Below are 13,405 nucleotides of genomic sequence, written 5' to 3'. Positions count from 1 at the left end.
AGAAGACTTTCTTGCAGTGCCTGGTTGAAGTGATTTGAGAGCCAGGCAGGATTTCTTTGTGAACTCAAACTGGGGGAGCTGTGTGGCTCCTACAAAGCAGCAGCCTGGCTGCCTGGCTCCTGGCGACAGCAGCCTGCTCTTGGTGCTTAGGTTTCAGATTCATTGGGGTTTCGGAGAAGCAGGGAACTGCTCTGGGGCCTGTTCCTCCAGGAGCAAACTGAACACTAGGTGGCAATGAGGCTCCTGCTGGGAGAAGGCCAGTGACGGACTGGGGATGTCTGCAGCTGGCTCCAGATGTGTATCACCCGGCTTGCCTGCTTGCAGGGTGAGCTGCAGGTAACCTCCGAAGGCAACCAGAGATGTTGTGCTAGTCTCTGGTCCCAGCCCATGGGACAAAGGAAGCAGATGGGGTCGTGCAACTCCTCTGAGCAGGAACGTGGCTCAGAGGCTGCATGGTGCAGGGGGACAGTCCTTGAGGGGCAATGCTGCAGGGGAGCTGGGCTTTATCTTTAGGGACACTCAGCTTTAGATTAGCTTAGGTATGAGGCTACCAGAGAGTTGTGAGCAGAGGTGGAGGAGATGCAGCAGGCTGGGAAAGAAGCAGGTACATGATAGTGTTTGGGTGGTAATGGGGTTGGGTTTGACCTTGTTAGGCCTGTCATGGAGATAGGGAAATGATGCCTTTGAGAGGGACTGGTTGCCTGTCCCCAGGCTTTAGAGACTTGCAGCCTATCCCTCAGCTCCCTGAGGAAGGAGGGGGAGACCGTGAGTCTGGTGGCACAGATCTAATCCTATGCCTCTTGGAAGCAATTGCAGGACCCTATTATTCAGGCATTGAGCTGGCACTTGCATGATAAGCTGCCCTGTGGCAGGAGCCTGTTGATGTCTTTGGGGTTTCTGCTGCTGGGAGGAATGGCCTGTCCTTCCCCGAGCTCTGCTTTAGGCCATACCTACCTTGCCCCTATCGCAAAGGCCCTGTCTCACATTCCCAAGTGCTCCCTCGTTTAGTTTATCATTGCAAGGAGCACGCAGGGAAGAGGAGGGTCAGGGCTTGCAGTTTCAAGCGGTAAAAAGGGCACCACGGAAGCCCCGCAATCGCAACGGTGCAGGACCGCAGCGTCTTTTGGGCTGCTTGCAGCAACGCTGCAGCAGGGCTGTGCTGAGCCTTGCACCTGCGGGGCCTGGGGCAGGGAGGGCAGGGGCTGAGCCGCTGCCTGCTGCTCCCCCGGGGCAGGCAGCTCCCGGCAGCAGGGCGGAGGGCAGGAGCAGGGCTGCGGAAGCAACAACAAAAAACCGCTCCCGCCCGGCCCGGCCCTGCCCGTTCCCAGCCTCACCCACCCAGCAGGTTTTTCCGCAGCGGGGCCGGGCCCGCGTCGTGCTGGGGCTCGGCGGCGGCGCGGAGCGGCCGGGGTCGCCTCCAGGCTGGGCGGAGGGGCGCAGGGACCCGGGGGAGGCCCCGGCGGGGAGCCCGCGCCCCCGCGTTGAAAGGGCGCCGTGCCGTCAGCGGGCTGGAGCCAATGAGGCGGCGGGTGCGGCGGTGACGTCAGCCCGGCGAGCGGGCCAATGGGGGGCGCCGAGGGGCGGGGCGGGCGGCAGTGCTGGAATGCGGCGGCGGCGGCGCGGGCGGCGGCGGGTCCAGGTGCGGGGGGGGGGGGGGCGCGGGGCGGGGCGGGAGCGGGCCGGAGGGCGACCGGGGGGGGGTGCGATGGGACCATGGGGCTGGGCTGGGCTGGGGTGGGGCAGCCACCGTGGGGCTGGGGGCGATGGGATGGGGCAGTGGCCGTGGGGTGGGGACGATGGGCTGGGGCAGTGGCCGTGGGGCTGGGGGCGATGGGATGGGGCCATAGGGCTGGTATGAGCTGGGGGAGCGACTGTGGGGCTGGGGAGGGATGGGGCAGTGGCCGTGGGGCTGGAGGTGATGGGGTGGGACTGTGGGGCTGGGGCAGTGTCGTGGGGCTGGGATGGTGCGATGGGGATAGGACCATGGGGCAGGGATGGGATGATGGGATGGGGATAGGACCATGGGGCAGGGATGGGATGATGGGCTGGGGATAGGACCATGGGGCAGGGATGGGATGGGGCAGTGGCCGTGGGGCTGGGGATGATGCGCTGGGGCCACAGGGCTGGTATGAGCTGGGGGAGCAACTGTGGGGCTGGGGACGATGGGGCAGTGTCCATGGGGCCGGGGACAACGGGGTGGGATGCGACCACACCATGGGGCTGGGGGCGATGACGTGGGGCTGTGGGACTGGGGCAGCGGCTGTGGGGCTGGGAGCGATGGGATGGGTTGGGGCGCCCCTGGCTTTGGGGGCTCCGGGCTGGCTCTGGGGTGGGGTAGGGCGGGTTGGTGGGACGGGGCGAGACCGGCCGTAGCCGGCGGCTTGATGCCGGTGGAGGTACCGCGGCGGGCGGCAGCGCCTGAAACCCCCCCGTTTCCTCCCCTCTTCAAGTGCTGACGCGAAGCTGCCCCCCGGCAGCCGCCCCACATGTGAAATCGGGGCAAATCGCAGCTTTCCGAGGAGCGGCCCCGCTGCGTCGCCCCCGCCACCATGTCCACCTTCCGGCAGGAGAACGTGGAGGACCACTACGAAATGGGGGAGGAGCTGGGCAGGTGAGCGGTTGTGCTCGGGTGCCGGTGTCCTCGGGGCCGAGGCAGCGTGGTTTCCCCGGAGCGGCGGTGCTGCTGATGCCCGGCAAAACACGTTAATTAACGTTAACGCTTGCTCCTATTTCAGCGTGGCCTTGGCTTCTCCTTCCAGAGCTCCCAGCGTGTCCCGGTTGGGTTGGGCTTGCTGGGCTGCTGCTTGTGGCTTCCTAGCGTTTTTTTGTCCCTGCCTCAGTCCCTATGTGTGGGACAAATCCTGGTGTGAATCACTCCGTGCGAATGGGATTTAATCATCCGGCGCGTAAAAGCGGGGGCGTGTGTCTCGGCGCGGGTTCGTTTGGCTCGTTAGCTCCATCCCCCAGCGCTGCGGTAGCCCCGTGCCGGCTCCGTGCTTTCTGGGAGCTGCTCCTCACGAGCTCGGAAATGGTCGTTCAGGGCGAACGTTTCCGATGACTTTGGCGCCGCTTTACAAAGCGGTTCTGCTTCGCTTCGAGTCCTTCTCGCCCTCGGGGTCGCGTTTTGGTTGAGGTCCGGGTCTGAGCTGCGGGTGGAGGCTCACGGAGCACCGCGGCGCGGGTTTTCATCCGTGCACGGGATCAAGCTGCAGACACGATGCCGAGCTGCTGCGGCCACCCCAGGGGCTGGGTGCTCTGGTGCCCTTGGGTCGCTCTGCTGGTCTTCTGCATCCTGCTGTTAAAAAAAGCGGGGGGAAAAGGTTCCGGGGGGGGATGCGAGCTCCAAGCTGGCCCCATGTCCTCCTGCCACCGGCAAAACCCGGGGGGAGCGAGGTCCCCGCGCCGTCGCCCTTCTCGCCGCGTCCCCTCTTGTCGCAGGGCCGGAGACGTGGCGGAAAGGGGTGACGTTTGGCCTGGGGTCCCTCCAGGCTGGGCCTGCCCGTGCTCGGCTGCGCCCCGCGTCCGCAACGGGGTCTCGAGGTGCCGCCGTGGCTCGTGAATATTTCTTTGCCTGCGCGCGGCGGGGTGAGGTGGGGACAAAGTGACCTTCTTGCTGCCTTTCCTGAAAGGTATCAACTTGAAGCGCTTAGTGGCCCTGTTTCGCCCTCGTCCCCGGGAGGGTTCGGCTGGCGGGAGGTAGGAGTGGGGGGCTCCGGGCTTGGCAGCCGTTCGCTTCGGTCAACTCCAGCCCCGATCCAGGCCATATAAGGAGCGTTGAGTCCCGGCGACCGGTGGCCAGTGACGGAGATGTCACGTCACCGCATGCCGGTGGGGCTGGCCAATGGCCGGGACCGCCCCGGGGCCTGCAGGGGAGGGGACGGGACGTGGAGCAGCTCCGGGGTGTGGAGCAGGAGCTCTTCCTCCTGAGGAAGGCCCCGTTAAAGGGCCCTTCTCCATCCCCGCCGAGGGACCGCGGGGCACTCGGCCACGGGGAGGACAAGCTGTCTGGGTCCCGCTGCTGGAGCCGGCCCCAAGCGTCCTGTTACCTGCTGCCGGTGATGCTGGCTGCAACAACCCAACCCCGCTCTTAAAACACCTGTAAATGCAAAACACCCCATCCTCATCCCAACCCTGCTGCCCGGGGCCGGTGGCGGCTTTCCCTGATCAAAATATCCGCTGCATGAGGCTGGCGGCTACGCAGTTATTCGTATTTCAGGCTTTTTTTCTTTTCCTGCCCTCCCCGTGCTCCAGGAAAGCTTTGCTCAGCTGGGGACCGCTGCGTTTCGAGGTCTGCTCTCCAAGAGCCGCTTGCGTTGCGGGCTGCGGGCAAGGGCTGCCCGAAACGTGGGTGGATGGATGCGTTTCGAGGAAGGACCGAGGGCAAGAATAGCAGCTGCAGCTGCCCGGGTATCTCTGGGACGGGTCCGCAGCTGCCGCGTCCTCGCGAGGAATTTCCTTCCTCCGTCCCACGCGGCGCCGCTCCGCGGGGATTTAAGTGCCGGCTCCTGCTGAGCCGGGGTGGTGTGCACGGAGGGGTGGGATGCAGGGCTGAGGAGCGAAACGACGTGGTCCAGGGTGTCCCAAGAGCCTGTTTGAGAGTCCCTGTAGGAAGGGCTTTGGGTTTTAGCCTGCTCTGGGCTCTGCTTTAGGGCCGGTGTTGTCCCATCGCAACCTGGTGCTGCAGGAGCAGGGTTTTGCAGCTGAGCACAAGGGCTTTCTCGGCTGTATACGGGAGCGTCCCGAATCCCGGCAGGCTGGGGGGGAATCATGCTTCCTCCTGCACGAGCGCAGGGTCCCCGCCGTCCTCCCTGCGTTAGAGACCCTGCTGTAAAGCGTCTCTCGGCACGTGCGATGCAGAAGGTCTTCTCACCGTGCCCCATCCCTGCCTCCCACAGTGGCCAGTTTGCCATCGTGCGGAAGTGCCGGGAGAGGAAGACGGGACTGGAATACGCGGCCAAATTCATCAAGAAGCGCCGGCTGTCGTCGAGCCGGCGGGGCGTGAGCCGGGAGGAGATCGAGAGGGAGGTGGACATCCTGCGGGAGATCCAGCACCCCAACATCATCACGCTGCACGACATCTTCGAGAACAAAACGGACGTGGTGCTGATCCTGGAGCTGGTCTCGGGCGGCGAGCTCTTCGACTTCCTGGCCGAGAAGGAGTCCCTGACGGAGGAGGAGGCCACCCAGTTCCTCAAGCAGATCCTGGACGGCGTGCACTATCTGCACTCCAAGCGCATCGCTCACTTCGACTTGAAGGTGAGTTCTGGACCCTGGGATGGGAGCTCCTCGCTCTGACTGCGACCTGGTGCTCTGTTAATTCTCATGGGACACGGGGAGGCGTAAAGATCCCATATTTAACAGCTGGGAAGTGGAGACCACCATCTGGGCCAACTTCTGCTCATGCGGAGTGGTCCGGTTTGTGCTGGTGGAGTGACCCTGCCCATCCATCGCCTTGGTGTGTGTTTGCGATGCGGATCGCAGAGGCTGTAGCTCCTGCAACTGGTTGGGAAAAGGTGCCTAGGGAGTTGTGAGGCTCCTGTGGGCAAGCGCGTGGCCACCGGGGCCATAAACGCCTGCTCCTCTTCCTCTGCAGCCGGAGAACATCATGCTGCTGGACAAGAACGTGCCAAACCCTCGCATCAAACTCATCGACTTCGGCATCGCCCACAAGATTGAAGCTGGGAACGAGTTCAAGAACATATTTGGGACCCCGGAGTTTGTAGGTGAGTCCTGGGCGGGCGTTGCTTGTGTGGGGCACTTCTGGGCTCTGGAAGCTTCGTCTTAGCCCTGGAGAGAGGTCCTGTGAGTCAGGAACGGAAGGGATATTGGGGCCCCCCAAATTCCTGCAGTCCATGGGGATGTGCGGGTGCTGCGGTGAGCGGCCCAACATCCATCCTGCCCCACGGCAGACACCTGCAGAGGACTATCCCGGCCAAGCACGCGACAAAGTCTCTGCTTTTTCCCCCTCCAGCAACCCACCAGGTTTCACCTCTCTCCCAAACCGCCCCTTGTAATTTTTTTTTGCGTTGCTGACTTTATCCTGCCTGAACCTGTGCAAACACACAGCAGGGTGGGCAGAGCAGCCGGCCCCCCTGGAGCAGAGCGGCAGATCCCAAGCATCCCGGGGGTTTTGCCTCCCTGCCTCGCTGGTGGCCCTGTGATTTGGGGAGCTGCCAGCGTGACTCAGCCCGGGCTGTGCCTGAGCACGTCAGTGGGGACCCGGTGGCTGGGTTCTTCCCCCAAAATAAGTCTCTTCTCTCCCTTTTTTCCTTCCTAAGCCCCGGAAATAGTGAACTACGAACCGCTGGGGCTGGAGGCCGACATGTGGTGAGTGAGGCCTCTTCTGCACACCTTTGCGACCAGGCAGCGTTGATCCGCTGGCTGCACCGTAACCTCATCTTTCCCTCTCTTCCAGGAGCATTGGGGTCATCACGTATATCCTGTGAGTGTAAGCGGGATTTGGGGGATCGGCGCAAGAGCAGGGGCCGGGACTGCCGTGCGCAGCCCTGCCCCAGCCTCGCTCGCGACCCCGGCGGTGGCAGGGGCCGGCCCCGCGGCGGGTCGGCTGCTGGGGGTGGTCACAAGCCGCTCTCACCGCAGGCTGAGCGGAGCCTCCCCCTTCCTGGGGGAGACGAAGCAAGAGACCCTGACCAACATATCCGCCGTCAACTACGACTTCGACGAGGAGTATTTCAGCAACACCAGCGAGCTGGCCAAGGACTTCATCCGGCGCCTGCTTGTGAAGGATCCCAAGTAGGAGATCGGGAGCAGACGGGAATTAACCTGGGAGGGGGGCGGATGGTCCCCGTGTCCCGGATGGCCCACGCACGGGCAGCCCCCATCTCTCCTGTCGCCGCTGGGGTACCGAGCTGAGCGACCGCGCTGCCTGCTGCCGCCCTGACTCATCTGCCCGAAGGCTGTTGTCCGTCTCTCTCGTGCTGGGAGTTTAAAAATCCTGCTTATCCCTTTCCCCGTCTTCTTTAGCTCTTCATTTTCTGCCTCTTGTAGCCTTCTTGTAGGTTTGCTTCTGAGCATGATGAGCTTGTCTGTCCATCTGTGTGGTCTCATCCATGTAGCTGTGCCCCAAAGGTGGTAAAATCTGAGTTTTCCAGGCCCTACTTTAACTGGGAAAAGGGCAGCCAAACCTCTGTCCTGCTGCTCACAGCCTTGCTGTCGTTGCAGGAAGCGGATGACGATAGCTCAAAGCCTGGAGCATCCTTGGATTAAGGTAAGAAGTTACCCAAGAAGTCAGGGGGACGTTTGTGAGCTTGCAGCACTCGACCACTCATTTAGCCCAGTTGGAGCTAGTTTAACCTCACTGAAGAGCCGAAGCCCCTTGCGCAGGGGCAGAGCTGGTGGCTGCATTTCCCTGTCCCGGGGTGGGCGCTGAGGGGTGAGCTGGAGGTCCCATTCCCACCGTGCCCCGCGCGTGACGCCGGCCATCCCTCTCCTCTGCAGGTGATCAAGAGGAGGAACGTCCGCAACGAAGACAATGGCAAGAAGCCCGAGCGCCGCCGGCTGAAGACCACGCGCCTGAAGGAGTACACTATCAAGTCCCACTCCAGCATGCCACCGAACAACACCTACATCAACTTTGAGCGCTTCTCCAAGGTCATGGAGGAGGTGGCTGCGGCCGAGGAGAGCCTCCGGGAGCTGGAGAGGAACAAGAAGTCCTTCCGGGAGGACATCGAGGCCCTGCTGTCCATCTACGAGGAGAAGGAGTCGTGGTACAAGGAGGAGAATGAAAGCATCAGCCAGGACCTCCGGCAGATCCGGCAGGAGCTGCAGAAGACGGAGGCCCTGAAGAAGCAAGCCCAGGAGGAGACCAAGAGCGTGCTGCAGGTGGCCAACGGCCTCAAGAGGCGCTACCGGAAGCTGGAGAACCACTACGAGGCGCTGGCCAAGCAGGTGGCCTCCGAGATGAAGTTCGTGCAGGAGCTGGTGTGGTCCATCGAGCGGGAGAAGCTGCAGAGCGGCGAGGGCGACGGCAGCATCCGCTAGCTCGGGCCCTGGTGCCAACGGGGGTGGGAGGGAAGGGGGAGGCACGCGGCCGCGATGCCCGTCGGGGAAGGGACGCCAAGTCCCACGTGGCCCCAGCTTTGCTTATTTGCCCGGAGCAGCTTTATTGGCCTGAGTAGTAGTGGATTGCAGCAGCTTTTAGTGTAGCGATGCGGCTGCCCGAGGACCGCGGTCCCGGCGTGCCGTCCTGGCGTCCCCTTGGAGCCTGGCTGTCTTTGGGTCGCGGTAGTTGGTCTTTGCCGAATCCTTCGTTTGTGCTAACGCAGGAGGCAGAGCTGTAGCAACCTCTGTGGCTCTGCCCCTTCCTCATGCGAGGAGCTGGTCCACTGAGAGCCTTCAGCAGATCCCTCAATGTTTCTTATCTCCAATTTTCAGACCTCCAGCCATCATTTCCCCCCTGCTCCTATAGCTGTCCAGACCTAGGGCTACTCTGCTCCGACTCGTAGCAGCAGTAGAGGACTTGCGTGGACAAACTGCCCAGCCTGCGGGCTTGTGGTCCATTATCTTCATGCTTTTCTTCTTCTTCTTTTTGTGCCTCTGGACGCCGCTCTCACCGCGTGGCAGCAAACAGGGGATGCTCCGGGGCACGCAGAGCCGAGGGCACTCTCCCAGCAAGGCTGGGCATGGTCTCAGCTCGCGCTCGCCTTTTTGCGGGCCGTCCAGGCAGCAGCTGAGATCCTCAGCCCCACCTTCACCCCACGGGTGTCCTCTCGGTGTCTTCTTGCAGGCTGTTCTGCATCCGGGAGCCTCGTCTCTACCACTGCCCTGTGCTGCAGCATCGCCCTGGCCGTTGGGGTCTCTATGGGGGGAGAAACCTCTTTGAAACCCCTGTGGCAGCTCATCGCTTGCTAAATCCATCTGTCCGCCCTGTGGTGCTTGCTCTCCCTCCCCGGGGGGTTTCCAGCTCTGTCCAAGCGCTCCGAGAATCGCGTTTCATCGGCGGTTTGCAGCGATTTGGCCAAGCTCCGGCGGGTCGGGCCCTCCTCATCCTCCTCCTGTGCCTTTTCCCTGGGGCTCCTTGGCCCCGGTGGGGGTGAACTGGCCTGTGCGAGGTCTCCGAGGGGCTGGAAAGGTCTTTTTCAAATGCAGTTTGTGGCCTTCTGACATTCCCGGTGGCCATCGCCGCCATCCTCCCACCGCAGCTCGCTGTGGGATAAATGAAAAGGATAAATACCCTTTTCCTTTGCTTTGCTTCGGTTCCTCCTCAGCGCATCCTCTGCCTCCTTCCCTGGCTCCTGCCTGTCCGCCGGGGCACGCGTGCTCGGGGAGGCAACGGGCCGTCGCTCGACAGCCGTGGGGCTGCTCACCGCTTTCCAGCCGCGTTCGCGGTTCTCGCTGCCGCCTTGCCGCACGGGCGTCCCGGCATCCCGACATCCCGTCTCCGGGCTTGCGCTGGGTGCTGCAGCGGGACGGGGCCGGCCGGGCCGGGTCCGCGAGGGAAGGCACGAGCGTCGCTCTGCCCTTTCGCGCGGTGCAGGGTCTCCGATAACCTGGTCGGCAGGTTTTGGGGCTCCCCTGGCTTTGCATTCCCGCGGGCCGCTTGCCCGGGCTCTCTGGTTTTAACGAAATAAAGGTTTCCATGCGAAGGGACGGGCGCCTCGTTTCATGCTGCGGGAGGGGCGAGGACGGTCCCAACTTGGGACGCTTTTTTTTTGCAGGGAGCTGCAACTCATTTTTTTTTTTGCAGGGAGCTGCAACTCATTTCCCTCTCCATGCATGGCTGGGGCAGAGCAGCCCTTGCATGGAGCTGCGTCCTGGTTCCTTGGACCTTCTGGGCAAGGTCTGTGGATGTTTGGGAAGGTCCTGGGGTTTTGGGAAAGATCCTAGAGTCTGGGCAAGGTCCTGGGGTCTGGGAAGGTCTTGAGCTTTTTGGGGGAGGTCCTGGGGTCTGGGATGGTCTTGAGGCTTTTCGGGGGGGGGGGGTCCTGGGGTCTGGGAAGGTCTCTGAGCTTTGCAGAAGGCTCCTGGTATTTTGGGAAGAACCTCGGAGGCGGGGAAGGTCTTGGGATTCTCCGCTGGTCGGCTGCTCCAGGAGCGAGGAGGGGGGTTTCTGGCTGCCCAGCGCCCACCGGAGCCGCAGCCAACATCCAGCCCAGCGCAAATTTGATCTTGGGGAATCACTGGCCAAATCCCTCTTTAAACAGATGGCAAAAGGCCCTGTGGCCGCGGAGCAGCCGTGTCGCGGGGGGCAGTGGCACGGGGGGGTGCTCGAGTCATTGCGTGGGAAGCAAATGGCAGCTGAGGTGGTTGGAGGAGCTGGGAGGCATCGGGGGGGTCCCGGGGCAGAGTCCCAGCATGGGGCCGCCGCTGCCCGGTCTCGCTGCAGCGTTACCTGCCCTCGGTGGGGGGATTTGGGGATCTGATCCCCGGTTCCAACGGTTCTCCCTCATGGACCGGGCACCCCGTCTCCTCTCGAGCCGTTGCCCTTTCCCACGGGTCCATCTCTCCGGATCAGGACGTGCCGAGCACTTGCACCTGGTCTACCCTGATCTGCTTTTCCGATGCAATTTAATTAAGAGTTTGGGCATTGGGAGTGCAGGGAGGTCTCTGCAGGAGAGGAGCGCTGGATTTGGCGTTTCTCAGGCCATACGGCAAGGAGAGGTCGGGGCTGAATTAAGGACGGGGAGCGGGATGGGAAGCGCAGGGGAAGCAACTTTGCCCGAGGTCCGAGCAGTGGGAGAGCTGGGAACAGCACCGAGACGTCCTGAGCTGCAAGCCGGGGCAGCAGCCTCCGCTTGCAGCTCCACCACTGCCCCGATTCCCGCACCCCTAAAGCCTTCTTATGTTTTGGACCACCTAGTTGTAACTCATTTCTTTTCCAGTTGCCGGGTAAAAATGCAGACACGGCTTTCTGTTGAGCTTTGCTTTTTGCTACGGGTGTTTTGAGGTGCCTCCAGAGCAGAGAGCTGTTTCTGGTCCTGCCGCTGCACCGTTGGCATCAGGGTTGGCGCTGGGGTGGTTTTTTTGGCTTGCCGATTCAGCTAGACCCACGTACATTTAATCCGGCTCTTACACGGCATATTTTTTTGCCAGAGCCAGCATGTGAAAGGATGTATGGAAATGCTGTCGCACCAGTTGTTCCCGAGCTGTGCAAATCTGACATAGTGCAAAGGCTTACGGGATGCTTCTCATGCCCTCGGTTTCCATTTCACCGTCCTGAAAGGCTCTTAGAAGTTACTAGTTGATTTATCCTTGCAGACATTGCTGCCCTCTCATCCCTAGTCCTCCTGAAGCGATATACTCTGCTCCTGGAGGCGACAGTAGCAGGAGATTTCAAGCTGCTGGGTGCACAAAATATCATCCCTGGAACTCATATAAACAAGAATTTGGGGTGGTTGCCCCCTTGCTCAGGATGACTTGGTCTGTTTTAGAGGCTTTTGAATTGCAGAATACAGGGCACAAGGTTGGCAGAAGGCAGCAAATATCACCTTTCAAGGTGGCTGAGCGTTTACTGGGGAGACAATTCCTGCGCTGAGAGCCTGGCGAGGGGGCTGAGGTGCAATTTGCCATGTGAGAGTGGAAATTAAGTCATTTCCATACTTCCCAGGGTGGCTCTTGGAAATGCAAGGGTGTCCTGGCCCGCAGGAGGTTTCTGGAAACTGAAACACTGTGGGTTTAGGCTTTGGTTGCCCTGCTTGCAAACGTGCCAGAATCAGCGCAAACGGAGACTATAAAAGCGTTCTGCATTGTTTAGGCTTCGATTTATTTTTATTTTTTGCTTTCCAGAAGATAGCTTGAGAAGAGGGTGATGGCTTTAGCCTTAAATGTCTTTGCGAAGGCAAAACTATGCCGTGTGACATATCAGGTGAGAGTTAAATGCGTCCGTTAACACCGGGGAAACCTTCGCAGAACTTCTTCCACGCCAGATACCACCAGGGAGCCGAGGCCGCTTTCTCTGCCAGCGGGCAGGGCCGCGCAGGACAACGTCGAGCGAACAGGCGAGGTGCCGGTGACAGGTCCCAGCGCCCTGTCCTCGGCCCAGGCATCCCACTGCTTTGCCATTGACAAGAGTGCCCTGGCACGTAACAGCGTAATTATAGTTTTGTTAGTCTCTCCGGGCACGCACGGAGCTAGCAGGGGTCACACACAAGGGAATGTGCCTTTTTATAGCTTGGGCAAGCGTGGGCGATGCCATCAGTACTTGCTTCTCCCTTCTGGCTGCTCTCCCTCCCAGCTGGACAAGTAGGATTTATCAGTCTAACACAAGGACAGGGTGGGAGATCTGACTCGCTGGCTAGTTTGGTTCCTGAGTCTTTAAAACACTCTCCAAACCAGACTTGCTGATTTTGAGGTGACTTCTTGCTAATTGGTGGCAGCTGCCCTTCTGGAGCCACATTTCTAATTAAGGCATGCCCCAAAATCTGAAGCGAGCGCTGCCAACACCGTAGCAAAGTTATTTTCGTGTCCAGAAGATTGCCGCACTCGTCCCACGTGAGAGGTTTTGTACTTCAACATCGTGAGCATTCAGATTACTTTTACGTGTGGTGTGCTGCACGTGCTTTAGGACATCAGTTTAATGGCACTTCCTATCTTTAGCCAGTGTATTTTTATAGCTGGTTCAACGATCTCAGCATGCTCACCTATCTAACCACAGTATTTAAGCTCAATTAGTCAATGGGCATAAAGAAAATGTGAGGAGTTATTATTAGCACAGAGCTAGCCAGCAGCCAAGGCCAACGCCGCTACCACTTCTTTATTATTTTTGCAGAGCTAACAACCATGGCAAATTCACATTGTCCTGCGCACTCAGCACACACGACAGGCAGATGTTTCCCCAGGCATAGCTGGTATTAGTGTATACTGCATCAGAGCAGACGGGGTAAAGCTGAGAATACTTTTTTTTTAAACAGAGCTTACCATTGGGTTATTTGTGCTTTCTGCAGGACTTCCTCTATGAAGGTCACTGTTTTCCTAATGCATGTAGGTCTGCCTGAAAGCCTCATGAAGAATACAAGTTGTACTGCTATTCATGAAGGAGGAAACTCAGGCAGAATGTTTTTTTTCTTCCCCCTCCCCCCCCCGCCCAAAGGCCTTAGAGAATGTGCAATAATCAGGAGAATAAAGCTCTACCCCTCAGTTTTGGTTCAGGAGCAACACCCCGATTCCTTTCTAAAGCTTGTCATGCTGGGTAGTGTTACCCCACATTATATTATCTCCATCTTCTGATTCTGTTTGCCTAATTACTTGTCTTTTGTGCTATCTTGTTTTGAGTGGGAAGCCTTTTTTTAATCTCACAGTAATACTGAGAAAAATTCTATCAACAGGAAAAAAAAATCATTAAGACTCCCTTTCCAACAATAACTTAGTTTTGCTAAGGAGGGAGGACATGAGTGAGTTGGGTGGTCTCAGATAAGAAATCTATGTACAATCTATGAATTTACCAGAC

General features: G+C 59.9%; 1 protein-coding gene across 3 annotated transcripts; it reads left to right on the top strand.

The window, feature by feature from the left end:
* Window positions 1-1,539: 1,539 nt before the first annotated feature.
* On the top strand, window positions 1,540-9,609 carry DAPK3 (death associated protein kinase 3). Of its 3 annotated transcripts, none has more exons than XM_064497281.1 (9): window positions 1,540-1,639; window positions 2,451-2,611; window positions 4,896-5,256; window positions 5,594-5,723; window positions 6,279-6,327; window positions 6,416-6,442; window positions 6,601-6,753; window positions 7,183-7,228; window positions 7,459-9,609. In XM_064497281.1, the coding sequence occupies exons 2-9, from the start codon at window positions 2,550-2,552 to the stop codon at window positions 7,999-8,001; spliced, it is 1,371 nt and encodes a 456-aa protein (XP_064353351.1). In that variant the 5' UTR covers window positions 1,540-1,639; window positions 2,451-2,549; the 3' UTR covers window positions 8,002-9,609. The 3 variants fall into 3 exon arrangements, with proteins under 3 accessions (XP_064353351.1, XP_064353353.1, XP_064353352.1); XM_064497283.1 differs by lacking the exon at window positions 1,540-1,639 and adding an exon at window positions 1,730-1,753; XM_064497282.1 differs by lacking the exon at window positions 1,540-1,639 and adding an exon at window positions 2,069-2,126.
* Window positions 9,610-13,405: the final 3,796 nt, after the last annotated feature.

This window comes from Dromaius novaehollandiae, chromosome 25, assembly GCF_036370855.1.
Source record: "Dromaius novaehollandiae isolate bDroNov1 chromosome 25, bDroNov1.hap1, whole genome shotgun sequence".
Lineage (NCBI taxonomy): Eukaryota > Metazoa > Chordata > Aves > Casuariiformes > Dromaiidae > Dromaius > Dromaius novaehollandiae.
This window is presented reverse-complemented; position numbering and strand designations above follow the sequence as displayed.

Bases quoted from the DNA above. Each gene is read 5' to 3' on its own strand.
- DAPK3 (XM_064497281.1), top strand. From the start codon at position 2,550: ATGTCCACCTTCCGGCAGGAGAACGTGGAGGACCACTACGAAATGGGG. The intron at 5,724-6,278 runs GTGAGTCCTGGG...TTCCTTCCTAAG, and splicing joins TGGGACCCCGGAGTTTGTAG to CCCCGGAAATAGTGAACTAC. The intron at 6,754-7,182 runs GTAGGAGATCGG...CTGTCGTTGCAG, and splicing joins CTGCTTGTGAAGGATCCCAA to GAAGCGGATGACGATAGCTC.